Genomic DNA, 21,617 nt, shown 5'->3' with positions numbered 1-21,617 from the left:
GGGTTTTAGACATGTCCACAATGTGTTTTGTGGAGTGTATAGTACATACTTTATAGCTTTGCAGTGCACCAGTGAACTGTTTTCTAACCACATGTGTGAATGATTCTGATTCATAAAACAAGAACTTGTTACATTGCAGAACATGAATGTTTATTTAAATTTTTATAATTATACAAGATAAACACTTTAGATTTATGCAGAATATGATATGGTTATAGTTTTAGTGTATAGTCTAGAATCATAAATTTACCTAACCAAAATAAAATTTAAAAATCCCATTAACATTTGTTTTTTTACTTCAACTGAATGTAACTTAAACAAAATAATTAACAGATTTTTAATTCATACTAATTTACTTAAATGCTCTTCTTGGGTATGTTAATATCCAGCAATTTTATTTTCAAAAAACAAAGATCCACAGTAAAAATAGGACCAAAATGTCTCATAAACCAGCTGAATATATCAAGTTCTATTTATAATTTTGTTATTAAAGTCACAACATTAGCATGCTGTTACTGTAAATTTATAACTATACCACAGACTAAAGTCCAAAATGGGCCAAGAGATTTTAATTTCAGACAATATAAATATAAATTGTAACATTCTACAAAAGAAAATCAAAATGTTACTATTGATAAATCCATACAAATTGGGCACACAAAAAAATCTCACTTTAATGTACTAGGACCAAAATGTCTCATAAACCAGCTGAATATATCAAGTTCTATTTATAATTTTGTTATTAAAGTCACAACATTAGCATGCTGTTACTGTAAATTTATAACTATACCACAGACTAAAGTCCAAAATGGGCCAAGAGATTTTAATTTCAGACAATATAAATATGAATTGTAACATTCTACAAAAGAAAATCAAAATGTTACTGTTGTTAAATCCATACAAATTGGGCACACAAAAAAATCTCACTTTAATGTACTGTGCTTCTCTAAAATGCTTGCTTATTGGATCACTTTAACAATATTATAGACTGTTGCCAATAAACAATTTCCACTTATTTCTAGTAAGTACAGAGTGCTCAGAAAGTCATTGTGCAGTTTGTAATCATATACATATATAAGTGCACAGTGACTTTCTGAACACCCTGTATAACAGCAAAGTTTCAAAGTCACATTAAACCAGATTGTATGTACCTCTTAAAATGCTCTAAATTACTGTAGACAATTTACCTGACAAAGCTGGAGCACCATGATCCCTGGTGACAAGTATATGAGCATTAAGTTCTTGGAGATCCTGCTGTAATTCATGTAGTTTACTGTTTGCTTTCTTTACAATACTGTTAACATTTGATAAACTTTTCTTATCAGTAGTCACTCGGCGGAGATTTTCTGCTCCTTCTTTAATTTTTAACTCTTTCCTAATTTCTTCCTTTAACTGCTTCTTTAATACCTCCAACTGTTGCTGAAGGTTTACATCACATAAATCTTGTTGAAAACCATACTTGCTGGCTAGGATGTTATAATTCAGCTGGTTCTTATTCATTGTTTTTTTTCTCTGAAAAAACAAAAAGAAGCAACAAGGTTTTAATGTGATAAATAAGATAAATTAAAATATTAATTCAGTTTCATGCGCAGCTGTCTTTAATCTGATCTCGAGAAAAAATCAAAGTGATATACTGTATGTTGCTGATTTTTTCCAAATATTCTTTACAATATGCAAAAATAATACATACATATTTCTTGTTGAGTTGGAGAAAGTGTGGTACACTTGAAAGACAATTCTGTGCCAGTAGAAATAACTAACAGTTACATACTACGTTTTATAAATTTAAGTATAAAGAACATACATTTAAAACAAGACATTTTCTTAATAAACCAAATGCTGGTATTTTTAAAATCTGGTTTTGTTTTCTAAACTTAAATTTATACATTTATATTCTTTAAATTTTGCACATTGTTTGAAAAAACAGGTTTGTCAGACTATTGTTATACACAGTTAACATTGTTACAGAATCAGTAAAAGCCTTATCTGTTCTATGATAATTCATTGGTGCATACAACCTTCTAATCTTAATATATACAGTTATCATTTAACCCTATACAGAATAAATTTGAATGACCTTCTAATTACTTTGTAACCACAAAACTCTACAAACTATAACTTTGAATGTGTTAAGTGCATCTTTGTGCAAAATTTGGTGTTTCAGTAAACATTAAAAGTAAGCTGCACACACAAAAAAGGTTTATTACAGTATTTCTACCAAAGATAGATTCACCTATGAGTTTAAAACATTTTACTGGCTCAATCTGTATACAAGATGATTTTTCATGTTAAAAATAAAAATTTTCTTCATCTTAAAGATTTCAAATTTTATTTGCATAATAACCTTTAGAAACTAATAAATATTACTTTTTTCCCAGTAAAATTTTATATTTTATCGGTTACTTTCTCTACCATAACACTAACTGTAGTAATATCATCTACTGAGAAAGTTTAATTTTTTTTTCCAGAATGACTGCAGAATGTAACAGATACAATTATTTATCTTAACTAGCCTCTAGCTCCTAACAGTTCCATATCTGTTTTCAGTTAATTATATTGTTTTATTGCTCTTTAAAGTGCCTAACTATCACAAAAAAATCACCCAGCTACAGGTAAACAAGCCTATTTTTTTCCACTATGTTAGTTATACAAATATACTGATGTAGTTTTCAAGTATGCATGTTAGGACACAAAGCTACATCAAACACTAGAAATAAATGGGCTAAAGCTACTATAATTTACCAGGGTGTCTCTTCTAACTAATAATTGGATTAAAATTCTACTACAGTTTGAAGTAATACCCTAAGTCTAAACACATTTAAGCTCTGCCAATGAATTACAAGGTTTCATCGACTAAACAGAGCTCAATCACTGGTTTAATTTGATCTCTTGGTTGGTTATAAACAATGTCCAACAGCAATGTGAGAGAGAAATATACATTCCTGAAAGTATTGAGGACATGAAATGAGCATGTCAACATGGGTTGAAAAATATAATGCTATCTCAGCAAAATATGAAGAGGTTGTCAGTATCTGTAGTATATATTTTTCATAATTGAAATCTGTAGCTCTTATAACCATAGAGAAAAAACAGATAAGAAGTTACAGTGCTACATTGCCAGTGATTCAGATGTGTAGATATTTAAATATGTTCTGTTAACTGATAAAATTAGAATTTATCAAATATAAAATATGTGATTTATAAACTATGTTTTGGTACCAAGTTTATCATCAAATACTAACAAAGTAATTTAATAAAATTTTCAGTGTAACTCTGTAAAAACATTCAGATGCACACACTGATCTCCTGATACCCATAGGATAAAAGAAAAAAATTGTGACTGAAAATTAGACAACTGAGAGAAAATTTCCAAAGTTATTCTCAATGCTTGCTAACAAACAAGCAAAACCACCAGAAAGTTGATTAATTTCTTTTAAAAAAAAACCTATCCAAATATATTAATTTCACAATATAAGAAATTGAACTGTAGTTTTTAATTATAATTCAAATCAATCAGTTCATCTTTAGAAAAAATTGTGTATCTTTTAATGTAATATCACTGTTAAACACATTCAGTTGCATATTATGGGATGGTTGTAATAGTTTAATCTTCATGCACTCTCACACTGGTTAAGTAAGTTAATTCTAGAAGTCCATTTTTATGAAATGGAAAACCACAGACAGTATTAAATGAAGGCTTGTGTCAACCATAGATATTGCATTATACAGACATGTAATTGTGTATATAATGTGCAATTATTTTTTGTTTTTGTGCATGTAAACTTAATCTACTTATTACAAAACACTTTCATAAATAATTCATAGGCTCTGTTGCATTTACGTTAGTCAGTAATAATTTTCTTTGACATCTGTATAAAAAAATAATGCTTTTAAAACAATTCTTTTAGTACAAGTCTGAGGTACTGATATTAAAAAAAAACAATAATTAACTAAAGTTATTCAAGAATGTATCACACTCAGTGAATCTTCTATACATGTAGATTCTTGAATTCACAGAGCAAAAACCATATGGGTAGATATTCCTTGATTATATTTTTGTAATAATAATAATAAATTATACAAAAGCAAGTCACCAAATGTTATAAGTAATATGCAAATACATGCTTGTACAAATAAAAAGGATAACTACATTAGGTAATCAAATTTATAGTTTGCATGAAACTAATAAGAAAATAACATTAGATATAATTACTGTTTCTACTCTAAACTTGAATTAACTTAAATATAAAACCTACAATATCATGTGACAGCTGTAACATCACTAGAGACCTGGATACAATACTTGCTTTAAAAAAAACAAATAAAAGGCAGAAAAAGTTTAATAGCCTAACAAAGACTACATCAATGTTTAAAATGCATAACAAAATTTTTATCTGGCTGATAGTCAAAATTAAAAAGACATGTTTTGGTTGCTTTATGTTATCATCATGAGGAGTGAAAACCTACATGACAAGTGGGTAATTTTATAAAGTCAAATAAAAAGTTTACTGTGCATTTTAAACACTGATTTTAGTTTTAATTTTAAAATTTATTGCACTAGTTGCCATAATTGAATACTCACACAAGTTCCAAAAATTCAAAGCAAAACAAAATACTAGTAAGAATTTATCATCGGGAACAAATAAAAGCTGTGGAAATCTATGTGTGTTTTTTCTTATAGCAAAGCCACATCAGGCTATCTGCCTAGTTCACCGAGGGGAATCAAACTGATTTGTGTTAAAAATCTGTAGACTTACCACTGTAGCAGCAGGGAACAGGAAATCTACATATGTGTAGTAAAAGGTTTACAAGTGCTAAATATATTATGTAATTTGAAACCAATTAGGTAGATATAACACAATTTCAGCTCCATAATATGTGAAATTACACATGTATTCCAGTTTTTAATTTTTATTATGTTATTTGATTTTCTAAAACTGGCAATATTCAAAGTAATATTACATTTGAAGTAAATAAAAAATCATAAATATGTTAAGTCATCATAAATTTACAGTTGTGCATAATTAATATTAAAACATTGAGATTTAGCATAGCTATTTTCAAAAGTACCTAATATATCAAAAAACTGTACTGACAAAAACTAACAGGGTTTTAGATAATTGTGTCTGAATAAATTTTAAGTTTTAAATAAGTAAGATGATTACTTCCTTTTCGTACAAGATTTCTGACACTTTACTTAAAATACAATGTTCGATTTTGGCTTAGTTCTTAAGGAAGAATATTATTATTCTGTAAAAGGTGCAGAAAAGGGCTATTACAACAATATACAATATGGACCTGGGAGTAGTATGACAATCGAAATAACTGAAGATTGGTTGTTAAAAGCCAAATTACCAAACACTCATTTAATATTAATGGATAGATTACTTTTATATTTTTATTGTATTCTTGTTTATCAACCTTGTTCCAAGAAAATTTTATGTTTGTGACAAAAAATTAAACACAGTTATGACAGGTATTTCCATTGATTAAAAGTTACAAAACACAGCTAAAATGAACTATGTTAGGTAATTAAAGGCTTAGAATTGTTTACTTTCTGTAACAAAACTAAGATGCACTTACCAGGTAAAAACTACTGTACAAATTAAAAGTCAATATTAATAAGATATATGTGTACAAAGTGTAAGCCATAAATTCTGTTATAAAATTTTTCCTTGAGAGTTAAAATATATACAAATATGAAAATATTCCTAACAAATAACTAATTTGCAATGTTTTTTTTTTAATTACGACTTACTGAAAACTAAAGAAAATACTACTAAGAGACAACTTATGATCAATTTTAATGAGGATGAAGGGGCCACTCCATGAGGAAAATCATTCAAGGTGAAAAAGATGATCTGCCACAAGGTTGAAAACACCAGGGATGTGACCAGCAATAAAACAAATGTGTTACACACGGTCCCAATACATGAGGGATTGTGACCATGTTCATCTTAGGTGATTGATATAAGCTTCCCCCCACTCTAAAAATGGATCATTACCAGATAATACTTGGCAGTGGGAAGAAAGTGATCCAAAACTTGACAAATAGCAGAGTTCTAGGACATTGATATGCAAAGACTGTTTATCAACAGATCAATGATCTAAAGACTACTGGTGATCAATCTATATGTCCCAGCCTGAATTAAGCAATTACTTCACAAAGAGATGTAAATCTGGATGATGATGAGGAAGCGCTACATCTGCTGATGTGCAAGTCTTGTCCAATTATCATAAAAGATTGTCTACAAGGGAAGATGGAATGATAATGGGAGCATCCCAGGAATCCTGAGTAAGGTTCAATTGATTGCACCAGAGCCCACTGAAGGGAGCACACATATGCACACCTGATGGGGATTAACAATGTCATAGAAGACCACATCTCCGAAAGCAATATAACCAAACATAAAGAATGTGAGGGAGCAAACAAGGCATAGAAAATTGACAATTCCATAGAATGGAGTAACAGAGAATAAGGTTGGGCCCAACTGAGGTGAGTGTTGAAAAGACACCTAAATGCACAAGTATGTAGGAAGGAAATCTCCAATTTCAGCAACCAACCTACCAAAATAGCTTCAAGTAGGAACTGACAAATACAACTGGCCAACTCCTGCCCAGAATGAGCCAGAAGTAGCTGGTCCTCCAGGTAAAGTGGAAATGCAGCCATAGGGCATGAAGATGAAGAGCCAAGCTCTTACCAATTGACAAAAAATATAAGGAGCTGAAAGGCAGGGTGTGAAACTGGTACACTACCCTTGATGGATGGACCGAATATAAGGACGAGATCATACAAAGGTGAGAATATGAGGATAAGCATAGAAGATGTCCATCTTGGTCTTCCATAAACCCAGAGAAATTGCCATCCGAAGTGTGAGGTAAGACTCCATGGTGAACCATTGAAGATTGACAAAACAATTGAGGCAGGACAGACTGATGGAAGACCTGAAGTCCCTGATATTTTTGGGAACCACTAACAGATGACAGCAAAATACCAGTGAAAAATGTGAAATAGGTTCAATAATTTGTTGGGTGAGGAGGTCTTGTACTACCTCTGCTAGCTGGTGGCAAGTTAAGGGATCCTGAGAAGAAGGGAAGGAAACAGGTAGCTGGGACAAGAGTGGTAGGGTAAGAAATGTAATTCTTGAGTACCTCTGACAAAACCTGAAAAACCCAAACACTAGTAGAGAGAAGGAAATTGAAGGATGGGAAACCAGAATCATGGAATACTCAAGCTCTGACCATAATAAATGGACAACCACATGTGAAAGGGCTCCATGACTGTATCAAAGATGTAATGTCTTAAAAACAGAGCCATATGCAAATCCCAAAAATAAGAAGCAGATAAACAGGTTCAAAATAAGACAGCATCACAACCTAAATGGTCCCTACAACAGATAAATCACATTTGCAAAGCCAAAGCCAGAGATGATAAACAAGCAAACACAGAGGTAAGGAGGGAGAGGATGACTGCAGAAAATCCCTCAGGATTGCAGTGAAGAGCCTCAGACAGGGGATGAATTGTGGAAAAGTACCACAAAAGACTCATGAGAGTAAGACAGAGGTGGGGAAATTTGGCATGAGTGAGACTAATAGGAAATTTGAAGCCATACCTTCTTAATGGGTAAAACCAAACCCAACAGTTGTTGGTTGAGATATGGACAGTCAGCCCAATGATATGAAAGAACAGACTGATCTGAAGCCTGTAAGGGATAAGACATACTAACAACATTGCCCAACTAAGAGGCAAATTGTTCAGCATGAACCCAAACATTAGGGAACAGCAGAAAACTAAACAAGATAATTGGGAAGTACATTCATTGAAGAATGGACTTGTATCATAAAGTACAGGAGTAAAAATAAAACATCATATACTTGAGAAATAACATTCAGAAGACAGTAGAAGATTAAACAAAATTCTTAGGAAGGGTATAGAAAGGCATGGCAAATTCAGGAGGTGAAAACAGGTGATCAAAGTCCTTGTCATACTGCACAGGTTCCACATGTTAAGGAGAAAGTGAGACAATGTCTGGAGATAATGGTTGATCCATACAACTTTCAATTTTCCTGCAAATAAATCTCCTGACAGGTTGCCAAAACCTGAAGCTTGTGGTAAAGTGCCTGTCTAATGTGAGACAACCAAAATGGTGATGCTAGCTTTGTAATTCATGTTGCTTGAAGAAATAAATAAAATGTGACTATAATATAGGTAACAGATTAAAAAAAACTGAATTTGTTAAATTACACCATTTCAAGAATAAACTAAATCTAAAACCCTAACCAAAACAAAAAAAAGAAAGACATCCAAGTGCAATTGTTGCCAAACAAGAAGTAATAGTTTGGTAAAGGTGCACAGAAAGAGTCACATGCATTACTGAATGTACTATGCTCCTATTGGTGAAGTGATGCATGATGATTTGCATAAGACATGCTGGAATCATTTGATTCTAACAGGGGGTGCAGAAGGCTTATGACATGCATAATAAAAACATACACATACAGAGAGTAGTAGCAACTAGGAATAGCTATTTTTGAGTAGAGGGAGGTACCATATTAAAATTCATAATAAAGAATACGGAAACAGAATATCATTTCTTGGTGAAATTTTGAAGTCGTGAACAAATGGTACCCAGTACTTGCTTTTTTTATTATTTTGCCCTGTTATGTATGAATGTAAACCAACAATAATGAATTATCTTTTTTTTTGAAGTACATCTCATGGTCTGAAGTAATAATCAACATTAAACTAGATTACTGATCAAACTTGGAAAAATAAAAAAATGAGGAACTTTACTTTTTAAGAAATTAATTTTTATGTAACAGGCAAAACAAAATGATTTAAAATAATTTGTCATTATAAACAAATTAAACACATACTGAAGTTTTAATAATGGCATTAGCCCTTTTGCCACAGGTTTGGTATAATATTTACGAGTTCTTACATGCATTTGGACAAATTTTTATACGAAAACTTTTGGGAGATTTTTAAATAAAGATTACAATTTTTGTACATAACAAATCATATATTTTAATAAAGTATTTTTACTAAAGATTTATTTGTGCACATATTAAGTCTGTTTTGTTACAAATCTAGAGTGCAAAATTATCTCATGTTATGATTACAAAAAATATCCTCTTTAAAACCTCAAATATCTGTGTAATCTTTAAAACCTAAATACATTTCAAACATTTGTTTTCAGAAGACTATGTTTTGTCTGTTATTTTCCCTACCCTAACTAAGGAGGAGGGGTCAAGTTGACCATTCTGGTAAAAATTATAAAAAAAACAACAAAAATTATGCTTTTCTTCATGCTAGAATGACAACAAACTATAACATAAAGATATAAATATTTAGTCGAAGTAGCTTAAGTCTCATAATATTACACATTTATTATTTTTTTTATTATACTGACCTTCCACACATGCTTGGTTAACATAACTTTCATTCATGTGATGCACATGTATGTACTCATGCTACTGTATCCAATAACACAAAACTGACCATTAGCTTTTCCAAAGTAACCTTGTCTTGGCTCTGTTTTAGTGAACTAGTATTTTGTAATATATAGTTACATTATAATTACTATGCATATAGATAACTACTATTTAGAAATAAGCTATTGTTATTAAACTTGTATTTTTCAAAATATAGAACAATAAATAACAAAAGCAAACAGTTACCTCTTCTAGCTACATTTGAATTTAGTTGCTTGGCCTTTTAAAATTTTGCATGTGGAAGTTATGTGCAAAAATATTTCTTTAGGTGCTAAATATACAGTTCAATAACCAAAAAATCATAGATTACTATACTGATACCAGAGAATTACACTAATATTTCAAACTTCACAACTGAGCCATACTTAGATAAAAAAAAAGAAAAAAGATGAAGTTCAAGCAGACTAAAAATACAACCTGTCTCCTTGAAATTTTGGTTTGAAAGAATGTGGAAGCCTTTTAACAGATTAAAATGGCTGAGAAAACTACTTGGAAAACATTCTAAGCTATTGGTTATTTATATGTCATATATTGAAGCAAGTATATAAGGGATTGTTTCCAAAAATGGAAAGAGGTGAACAGGGTCACTGTGTATGATTCAATACATAAGCCATATCTCAGCAAAATAAAAAAAAAATATGAGGTTCTAATTTTATATTCTAGATTGTCAATATTTGCAATTTGAGCTCCTTATTTGTACAAAACTACAGACTTACTATTTTAACATCACAAACATCTAATATGAACAAGTGCTGCATTCAATGTACCATATGGCTCACAAAAATTAATATTAATGTTCTTTTAATATTTACCTTGAGTTGAGTATATTAATACTATATTGTTTAAAAAGGTACGGAGAAACTTATACATTAGATGGGTTATAAAAACTAGTTTGTCATTCATTGTTAGCCTTTTAATAACAACAAAGCCACTGCCTCATACATCACCACCATTTTGACATTATGTAATGTAAATAAATAAAATTACTGGCCATTATACCAAATAATCTTTTTTATAATAATATGCCATTCATATGAAGTTACAGCATGCAGAAACTTAAAAATTACAATGACAACTGTGGGATACATAAAATTGAAGAATACTACAATACAGCATAGTATAAAATAACTTGCCTATAAAGAAGTTAGTAAGTAGGTGAATAGCACTAAATGTATTAAACTTATATAAAATAATAATAATTTACAAAATTTGTAAAAAAGTATTAAGCTGTGACAACCAATATTTTTATTCTTTCGACAGAAAACATGGTCATTTTAAAGCCCATCAGTAGAGTTGTAATCCTAAAACTTGACCATAAAGAGAAGGGAGAAATTGAGGACTAAATATCAGTCAAGAAACCTCTGCTAGTATGTGGTTATATATGGTATTTAACACAGGCTTTAGACTACCTGACTGGAAAAAAATACGTGGTTAACCTTCCCGAGTTTTCTCAATTACATAACCACAACAAGCACCATTATGACAATCCCACTTTATAAAAAGAGTTGTATGTATAATTATTATTCCTATTATTACATGAATATATTTCCAATACAAGAAACTATACATAATAAAAAAATGTTTTAAAGTGATTGAAGATTCTACTTTACCAATTGTTAGATCAAATTCTATATTCTTAGAATCAAAAGGGCTATAAATACATTAAAGCACTCTCTTAGCTTTTTTGTTGTTTTACCATGCTACAATTATCCATCCAATAGATGTCTTTCAAGGGCTTAAAAATAAGCACACTGATATATCAGTAATGTCTGAAAATTTAATACAGAAAGTGCATCATCATTTCTGTCTTTATAGAAGGCTTTAATGACTGAAATATGTAGTAGGATGTGTATAAAAACTGTTCAGACAAATAAAAGAAACTAACCCAACTCCATTTTTTTAGATCATTAATCAAATAAACTCAAATAAAGATGGATGTGTCTGAGGAGCACATTAGGCATATAATGCTTTATGAGTTTAAAAAAGGCAGTAGTGCAGCAGAAACTACACGAAACATACAAGGTGTTTATGGTGCAGAGTCTCTCAATGCAAAAAAATGTCAAAAGTAGTTTCAGAAGTTCAGATCAGGTGACTACAGCTTAAGTGATGTTCATGTCGTCCTGCTGAGTTTAATGATGACTTGCTGGTGGCTGCACTTGAAGAAGATTGTGTTGTAACAGTTGAAGAACTTGCACAGTAGCTTAATTCAACCCATACAACAGTTCACTGTCATCTGCAATAGCTTGGAAAGGTGTCAAAACTTGGAAAATGGATCCCCCATGATTTGGCAGAAGCCAACCTTAGAGCAAAGGTGGACATTTGCACTTCTCTGCACTCTCATGAACATAACTCACCTTTTTCTCCAAACAGGTTAATGACTGGTAATGTAAAATGAATATGTAAAAATGGTTAGTGCTGCAAACAATGGCTCAGTGCAGGTAAAACTGGCTAAAACACAGCTCAAAATGGACCTCCACCCTAGGAAAGCCTTGTTAATCATTTGGTGGGGATATTGTTCGTGTGATCCACTTTGAGTTGCTGCCACTCAACATAATAATTACATAAGATTTCTATTGTCAACAATTAGTGCTCAAATGTTGCACTGAAAGAAAACAGGCCTGCTTTGATCAATCGTAAAGGTGTTGTGTTACATCAGGATAATGCACGGCCCCATACAGTAATGATCACATCTGCAAAGACTGAAGAGCTGGACTGTGAAAAACTTCCACATTTTCCTTATTCTCCAGACCTTTCACCATCTGATTATATTTATTCCATAGTTTGGAGAACTATCTTAATGGGAAAGAGCTTGGAACACATGAAAATGTCAAAACTACCCTCTCTACATTCTTTTCCTCCAAACTCCAAGAATTTTATAGAAGTGACATTCAGAAGCCTGTGAATCATTGGCAGGAAGTAATTAATAATAATGGAACACACATTATTGATTAAATAACATTAAAAGTGTTTGAAATCCTTTCTCCTTTTCTAACCCTAAAATCAGACATTACTTAATGGATGACCCAATACTTTCTTAATTTCTGATGTTTTTTGTAATTATTTGCCACTTTTTTACACATTTTCATTCCACAAGTGCAAATGCCTTCCACTTCTCAATATTACAGCATCCATTTAAATATAACCTCTCAATAACCTATTCATATATTCCTAAATTAAACATTATTCTCAGCATTAGCTATGAAAATCTTTTTATCAACAAAGAGTTTAGATACAATCTATTAATGTAAACAGTGTATCCTAGTCAGAACTATGGAGAACCCTCTGGTCAATTATAACTTCTTGTCACACTATGTTACAATGTGGTTTATTTTAATGAATGGTAAAAACAAACAATTTAATTAGAGAATATTATAACAGATTCCATAACCATTTTAAGGTGCTTAATCCAATATTAGAAATCCTGAATCTCACCAAATTAAAGAGTTTTATCTATTTAGTCATTTCTGCTAGACTGCAAGTCTTAATACTTTTTACATTTACAAAACTTATTCAGTATAAAAAACTATTGAAGAACAGTTATTTGAATCGCTTTCGGAAACCCAGACTTTTTAAAAAACTTCTACTATAACGCATGAAAGTATAACAAATGAGTTTAAGCTTTCAAATATGTTTTTGTTTTATAACAGAAATATTAGTCACATGACATAAAAACAATACCTTTTTCTCAAAAGTGTTTCTGCTCAGTTTTTAGAAAGAAAAGTTACAAAGTTAAACTGTCCTTCTCTGGCTGTACATTTGGTTACATGTATCACCCATCTTGTGTTTCTTTCAGGGCCAGATTAAGAAATTCTGTATCTCATAGCAAATTTCATATAATTTCTTGTTTTTGTCAATGAATGCTGCTAAGTCTTTATACTAAATTTTGCAATAGTTGATAAAAATAAAAATAAAAGCATATTCTAGACCTATGCTTATAGGGTCAATTCCAACAGACTACACTAAAATTACTGAATACAAGTAAACCTAGAGAGATAATAATTTGATTATATAAGCCACTGGGTCGGTGTATTCTATTCAGACATGGGTTACTTACTTCAAAGTCACTGAAATGCTCAAAAGGTTTCAGAAAAAGTCTACTAGGTTGATACTTGAAAAAGGTTATCATATGAGGATAGGTTAAGATCTCAAACTTTTTTTCTTAAAAACTAAAAGTATAGAATATCTGACTGAGTTATTTAAGATCATAAAGGGAACTGGTAGTGTAGTTCTATCTATTTTTATACTAAATGATGAGAATGACAAGGCTAGAAGAGATGAGTATAAATTTGGGCATGGCAGAAGTCATCTTCAGCTAAGTGTTTTATTTTTCTAGTAGGGTGGCTATTGTTTATGATGGAATGCTTGATAAATATTTGAAATGATAATGGCTACCTTTGAATTTTTTTGTTTCTTTTTTATTACTATCAGTTCCATTAAGTAAGTACTTTAGCTGGCTATTCAAACCTAATAATTTTAGTATCTAAATAATTTAATACATTAGCTAAAAAGTTTTGATCATATGCATGTAAGATTTATTATTAAATTTTTCTTGAGACTCAAGTTATTTAATAAAATAATTTAACGTTTATATTATGTCATTGTACAACACTACGAAATCCATTTTTGATTAAAATTATCACAGCAAATTTACAACAAATATATGAGAAACAACAATGATGAGTACAATGCTGAAAGAAAACACCACTGTTGTTAAAACAAGATAAAACTATTTTTTGCAAAAAATGCTACAATAAACATGTTTAGTATTTTGTGATTTCTGTAGCAAAATACAGCTTTCTTCCAAGTTTGAATATTTTGTACAGCATATTTTATGTTGATATTATAAAACTGTCACCATAATATGCAAATTACTTTTGCTCTACAATAATCCATGAAAATATATTTAAAAGTTCAGAATGAATAAAAATTGGTCATTTCTAGTCTCAACATTACAACTTTAAAAAGCCATTTAATGCTCTTTGCTATTCTGTGGTAAAGTGAATACTGGTACATTCAAATAAGAGAATACATAAATAACAATACTATTTTATGACTTTCAGATGCATCATTTAATAATATATATGATTTTATGCATGCTGTGTGAAGTATCTACTTTTGTTAAGTTTCAGAATTCCCTACAAGTACTTTTACTGTTAACTACAACATAACTGTACTGAACTTTTATGTCTGACTTTCATGCTTGATTAAAAATTTCATTTAGTGCTACTTTCACTGCTTCTAATATTATGTTTACTTATTTCTATATTTTTGCTTCATTATGTGAGAATTATCTCCTCATATGTAGAGGTGCAACATAATGATACACAAAATTTCTACATATCAGATACTTGTGGCACCTTGCTTTCATAATGAAAATAAAACAAGTGAAACCTTTTTATTTAATTTGCACAAGTTTTATTACGTTCAACACATTATACGTTTTGCTCCAGTTAATAAAAGTGTAAGGAAAAACGTTTAGTTAACATTCCATTTTTTCTTTCTATAAACATAAAATTATTCTGACCTACTAGCATATATGTCTGTTAACTGGCGATATCACAGTTGTTTGAGCATGTTGATTACAGATTGTCTGCTTTATTAAACAATGGCATTTAAGTTACCTTAAAAATCATATCTGACCAATTATGATAAAATAGTAATTGCACAATTTAAAAATTCTACCTTCAACTAATTTTCCCTATTAACTGTTTGGTAGACCACTATCCTACTTTACTTAAACCTGTGATGCAGTAGTGTATAAAGCAACAAGATAACCCAAAGCTATTGTTTTTAGCTTCAGTCTGATGCCTTTTTTTTCTTCTTTTTCATGGACTAGATTTTTTTAAAGTAGGTGTCTATCACTGGTTGGTGATAAATTTCAACAATAAATAAATAGCACACAGTTAACTCTTTTTTTCTTTAAATAATAAATACAATAAATAAATAGCACACAGTTAACTCTTTTTTTCTTTAAATAATATTTTAAAACTCAGTTATACTTGTATCCAGAGCTTTATACAACTTTTTCTTTGTCAAATTTAATCTATCCTGGTTCAATTACTTTAAAACACAACTAACAAGATGAATTCTTTTTCTCTGCTCTATTATTGCAATACAGTCTGTGATAATTTCACTTTAAAAACTGTCATTATACCAAATTTTTGGCTAAAGACACAATCATGCAGTCTAGATATATTTTTCAAACTAAGTTTTGACTCATATTAATACCCTGAGAGATGTTTAGAATGTTCCACACACTACTAGATATTATGATGCAGTAATACTCAATTAAAACAATGAGAAAAACTCAGAAGGTTCTAATGACATGATTCAATAACAACAGTTACCAATTCATGACTACTGAACTACACATCATAAGATTTATAAACATTTGCATACACAAACCTGAATTGAATTATTATTTCTAAAGAAAAATAAATTTAACACTTGCACTATATAAGCTATCTAAATTATAAGTTTTTCATTATACTGAAACAGTTATTTGCATCTAACAATAAGCCCCACTTCATGATAAATATCTACATTATTTTTTATATTACATACACAGACTGTTTTCAGTTTATCTTCAAAGTCTAATACAGACTATATCAACATTTGCAGTCTCCTTGGTAGCCTCCATAGCTGCACCCATAAGATTTTCTCTCTTGACAGATTGGTGCAATAGATCTTGATCTTCCTGTCCACTTTTGTTGACTATTTCTTGCACTTCAAAACGTCTTTCTACAGCAGAGTGAATATTTTACTGTCTTTGAGAAGCAGAATCAAAACTTTCTGTCCAACTTTGAAACATCAATCCTTAGTCTTCTTGTCAGAAGAGCTTCTGACTGCCTTGAGATGCATACTAATGTTCTCATGTGAGATAACAGGTTTCTGCCAATCAGTTTCTGAGGTCTTCCATGTGCTGTTATGCATTTCTCACTTCTAGCTCTTTCTCCTATCCAGTTCTTTCAATATTTGTATTGGGCCATGTACTGCACAATAACTTGAAAGGTGAAAATCCAGTACTCACTTGTGGGACCTCTTAATCAGCAAATAATATTGCCTGCAGATACCCGTCCAGGTCACACAGTCTCTACACCACAGTTTCTTCAAAATACTCTTTGAGACTCTACAGACTCTTTCATAAAGTCCATTAAATCTGGGGTTGTATGAGGTGGTAAAGAGTTGCCTAATGCTGATTCATCAATCTGCACACCTTTTGCATCAGTCCTGAGATAAACTTGGTTCTTCTGTCACTCAAAACTTATTTTAGAAAGCCTACTCTCCAGAAAACTTCCAGGAGGGTTTTAGTTACTCTCTCCACCTGTCTTCAGCAATGCTGCAACTTCTGGGTAGCATGTTTCATAGTTAACATCTGTTGGCACTTATTGGTTGTCCTTGTCAAATACAGGTGCTAATGGTCTGAGCAAGTCCACAGCTACTCTGCTGAATAGATCTTGTACAAGAGGCATCTCACTCATTGGCACCTTTGCTACCTTCCTTCCAGGTACAGTTCTTTGGCAAATGTCACATGACCTAAATAAACTGGTGACATCTCCAATTACCCCAAGCCAATGAAAGTTGCTGGTGATTCTGTCTGTCATCTTCTTTGCTTCACCTTCAAATCATGAGCCAACTTCATTACTTGAGTCCAGTACTTTGTTGGCACTATAATCTGTTTTAATTCTCCAGCAGAAATGCTTTGACAGATCTGGTACAGCACTCCCTTTTGATTCACTGTTCAAATCTTTTTCCTTTTTATCTTGCTTGATTTTCTCACAGGCACCATTCCACAAAGTTTCTGTAGTGAAGGGATTTTAATCGTGTTTTCTTCAGCCCCCATAGCCCTAAATTCAAGATGTTACCTCTTAAGATTTGCAGGAGCTTTTCTCTTTTTGAGCTTTTGTGATGACTGCAGATGCCTCATCAGTCTCTTTTCTGTTTTGGTCCTCAAACTTCTTTTGCTGGGTATGTTTCCAAACTTAAGTTGTAAATAAATTCATCTATATCTTGAAGACAAGAAACCCACTTGAAATAAAAATGTAACTCAAAATGTCTGGTATGGGTATTAACATTTTTATTAATAAAGCAGAGAACAATGTTTCAACCTTCCTACTTCATCTTCAGGTTAACAAAGCAAAATTTGCTAACTGAAGATGACCTAGGAAGGTCAAAATGTTGTTCTCTGCTTTACTAGTAAAAGTGTTAATACCCATACCAGCCATTCTGAGATGCATTCCTTTATACCATAGCCTCAAGGCACTATTTCAGTGCTTTTAAGAGAAGGGTCTTCTATCTTTCCTTCCATTCCCACAGACCTACATTCACGAATATCATCTTTCAAGACTTGTATGGGCTTGAAGTCTTGTTTGCTTTTTTTCTTGAGCTCTTTTTGATGACTACAAATGCCTCGTTAGTCCCTTTTCTGCCTGGTTTCTCCATACTCCTACTGCTTGGTATATTCTAACCACCAAAGTTGTAGATGGGTGCTTTCATATACATTACATCAAGGTTTCCCCTATATTATGGAATGTCCACCTTTATTCTTGCTATGAGAAACTCTCATATTAGCCCTAGCAATATCTAGAACAAGAGTTGATTACAAAAAAGTTAAGTGAAGTGTTGAGTTAATTGGGAGTTTAAATGAAAGTTAGTTGACATAAAAAAAGTTATCATGCTACTATGTAAGCAAGTGAACTCATTGCACATTAGTTCTAGTCTTGTTTTTAAGAGAGAGATAATATCATTTGTAAATGTAAGCCTAATCAATTTGGAATATTTTCAAAGTAGTTTAAAACAAAGAATAAATTAAATTTGTCTCATTATGTAGACTAAACATAGAATTATTTTCACTTGACTATTAGAATAAACCTGAAAACTATGCAATGCTTTAGCATTTGATGTCAGAAATGAAATTATATGATGAAAGTAAATTAGAACTCTTGCTAAACTTTGATTGTGAAGATGGGGACCAAAAGGTCAGAGTGAAAGCAAATCATTACTTAAAACATCATAACAGTGGAAAGTACTGTTAATACAGCTCATGCTGTAAGGAATCAGTGGATGTGAATATTCCAGATGTTGCAAGTAAGAAAAGAAGTTCATTGTTTGGTAAAAATCATCCATGGGTCAATATTTTTATTGATGGAAACCCATCTATTGACTGATACTGTTTCCACGGGTTCAACTCAATTTGTTAATGGAAAGTGGAAAGTTGCCTCCAGAGATGGGGAAAAAAAAGGATTAATGCTTATAGCAGATGGACAAAGTTCAAGAAATTGTGCATAATTACCAGTGAAGAAGAAAGCATCTTGGGAACTAACTTCATGTACAGAGATTAGGGCTAGAATCTGATAGTTTCATGGTTAATGACCATGAATTCCTGATGTAGTATATGGATATTTTTTCTTCATAGGTTGAACTTCCAGTGGAAACATAGATGATTGTCATTACCCCACTAAAAGATGAAATACTCACACAAGAAGTTATTAACAATTTTCTATCTAGTGACTGGGGTGTAGTAGAACTAAATACTTTTGCTGTCCTCAGAAATTAGTGGTTGGAAGACTCAAGAATTTGAATAATAAATATGTCAAATACAATTTTGCCAAAGGAAAACTTGAATCAGTTTCTGATAAAATGAAAGATCATGATACAAATGTAATAAAATTTGATATCATCAAGGTGAACAACTGTCATCAGAAAAGAGAACAATCTTAAAAGGTAGTCTGATGTGATCACCTCCAAAAGTACAGTAATTCCAAGAAGAATTTGTCAAAACAACCTCAACCTGATGAAGAGACCAGAATTCCTGTCAGGATTACTTCCAGAGAATAATCAAGGATAATCCATCAATGGATTCACCTGGTCACATACCTGCAAAGAACACTTCTAATAACTATAGGGGACAAGAAGCTATCTCATCCACATACCAAGAGACTTGGAAGGAGAATTCACCAAAAAAAAAATAGACTTGATGAATGGATAAGTTAGTGTAGTATTGCATTTATTGCATGTCAGCTGTTGAGAGTTGCAGGTTCTTGATGAGATGGTGTTAAGTTTATGTCAGCCTTAGAAATAACTGGAACAAGGATGGACTATAAACATGATGCTCTGTGAAGCTCTGAGTTAGTTGAGAGTTAAAGGTTTGTTACAAAAGGGTTACTTTGTTGCTTTATACAGCTGAGTACTGATTGCACTTTAGACCTATTAGTTTTATTAGAGGTATGAAGTCATTTGTGAACATGTGCCCTAAACAATTTATGACAATTTAAAAGCAGTTTAAGTGTGTAGAAACATTTACTGGAGGGGAAAAACTAATTTCATCTTATCAAGTGAATTGAATGTTGAATTATTTTCCCTGACAATAAAAAATGCCAATGAAACATCACCATTAATCAAAATTTCTAATACTGTTCAAATGGCTTGGGAGAATAAAAAAAGAGAAAACTGTTTGCTGTGGTCCACTCAAACAACTGGTTGGTTGGTTGATTTGGTATTTTATGGCACAAAGCAGCTAGGCTATCTGCGATAAACATCCAGTAAAAAGTTAAATTTAAAGTAAATTGAGTAAAATTCATAAAACAAAATTAAAGTAAAACAAAACAAAGTTTAAAAAAAGCACAAATAGCATAAAACCAATGTTTACATCTAATTTACAATGTTAAGAGAAAAACTACAGTAATAGAAGTTGTAAAGGACTTTCTGGAGCATAATTGTAATTATCATAACCGGCCAGGAAGACTAACAGGTTTAGTACAAAAACCACTGCTCGTCACCTGAAGTTGGCCTTTCAGTCCTGATTCCGACTTGACATTTTGGCCATTTTCAAAATGTAATAAAAGTTTTAAAAGACTTGAAGCTAAATTTCAATACAACTTGCCAGGATGACTAACTGGTAGTTCAAACAGCAGTGTTAGCATCCTAAAGTTGGCCTTTCCAGTCTTGGTTTCGAGTATTTTGACATTATGGCCATTTTCTAATTTCACATCGATGTAGATGAACTGTGATTCTTAAAAGGGCATCATATTATAAAATGTCTAATGTATAAATTACAAAACCTCAATGGCATTAAAAAGATTAATGGCCTTTAAAAAACTAAAAACATATCCAAGGTGGACAGTGTCACCATCACCAATAAAACTGTTTTATTATGGACAAACCTAAGAAAAGAGCATGTTTAAAATGGTGCCATCGTTGAGAGTCATAACGACAGCAAGAAAGTAAAATGTGGCTTATTGTGACCTGAGTGTTACACAGACTACACATTGGTGTATTAGTTCCAGATAAAAGTTTGATTGATTGATTGATTTAGTGTTTCATAGCACAAAGCAGCGAGGCTATCTGCACTAGACATTCGGTAAAAATGCAAAAAAAATAAAAATAAATAAATGTAGTAATAGACATAAATGGAAATGAAGGTAAAACAAAAAAGTATAAAACCAATGTTGACACCTAGTCTACAATGTTAAGATAGAAGGCAGAGTATAAGAAGTTGTAAGGTATTTACTCTAGCAAAAAGGTAATGATCATAACCCGCCAGGAAGACTAACAGGTAAGTTCAAGAACCATCGTCAGTCACCTCAAGTTGGTCTTTCCAGTCCTGGTTCCAGGTTATGTATCATAGCAACTAGTATCAAAATGTAAAAGAATAGAAGTTTTAAAAGATACATAGCAAAATTGTAACAATGAGTAGCCAAATGTCCAGTAAAAAGAAAAAGTCAAGTAAATGGAGTGAAATTTGTAAAAGTAAATGAAGGTAAAAAAACAAAACAGCAATTATAACAGTAAATGGTGTAAAAACCAATGGTGGCATCCAGTCTTCAAAGTTGTAAAATATTTACTCTAGCAAAATGGTAATGATCATAACCCGCCAGGAAGACTAACAGGTAAGTTCAAGAACCACCGTCAATCACCTGAAGTTGGCCTTTCCAGTCCTGGTTTCAGGTTATGTGTCATAGCAACCAGTATCAAAATATAAAAGAATAGAAGTTTTAAAAGATACATAGCAAAATTGTAACAAAGAGTAGCCAAATGTCCAGTAAAAAGATAAAGTCAAGTAAATGGAGTAAAATTTGTAAAAGTAATTGAAGATAAAAGCAAAACGGCAATTAAAACAGAAA

General features: G+C 31.6%; 1 protein-coding gene across 2 annotated transcripts in view; it reads right to left on the bottom strand.

Annotated features, from left to right (window-relative positions):
* Pkn (serine/threonine-protein kinase N) overlaps nt 1–21,617 on the bottom strand; it is an 86,190-nt gene that overhangs the window by 47,070 nt on the left and 17,503 nt on the right. For both annotated transcript variants that reach the window (XM_076497587.1, XM_076497588.1), the window contains exon 2: nt 1,188–1,512. In XM_076497587.1, coding sequence (XP_076353702.1) covers nt 1,188–1,500 — 313 coding nt within the window. In that variant the 5' untranslated portion in view covers nt 1,501–1,512. The remainder of the gene's footprint in view (nt 1–1,187; nt 1,513–21,617) is intronic.

This window comes from Tachypleus tridentatus, chromosome 4 (genome assembly GCF_004210375.1).
Source record: "Tachypleus tridentatus isolate NWPU-2018 chromosome 4, ASM421037v1, whole genome shotgun sequence".
Taxonomy (NCBI): Eukaryota; Metazoa; Arthropoda; class Merostomata; order Xiphosura; family Limulidae; genus Tachypleus; species Tachypleus tridentatus.
The sequence above is the reverse complement of the archived record's forward strand: the minus strand, read 5'-3'. Positions and strand labels throughout refer to the sequence as shown.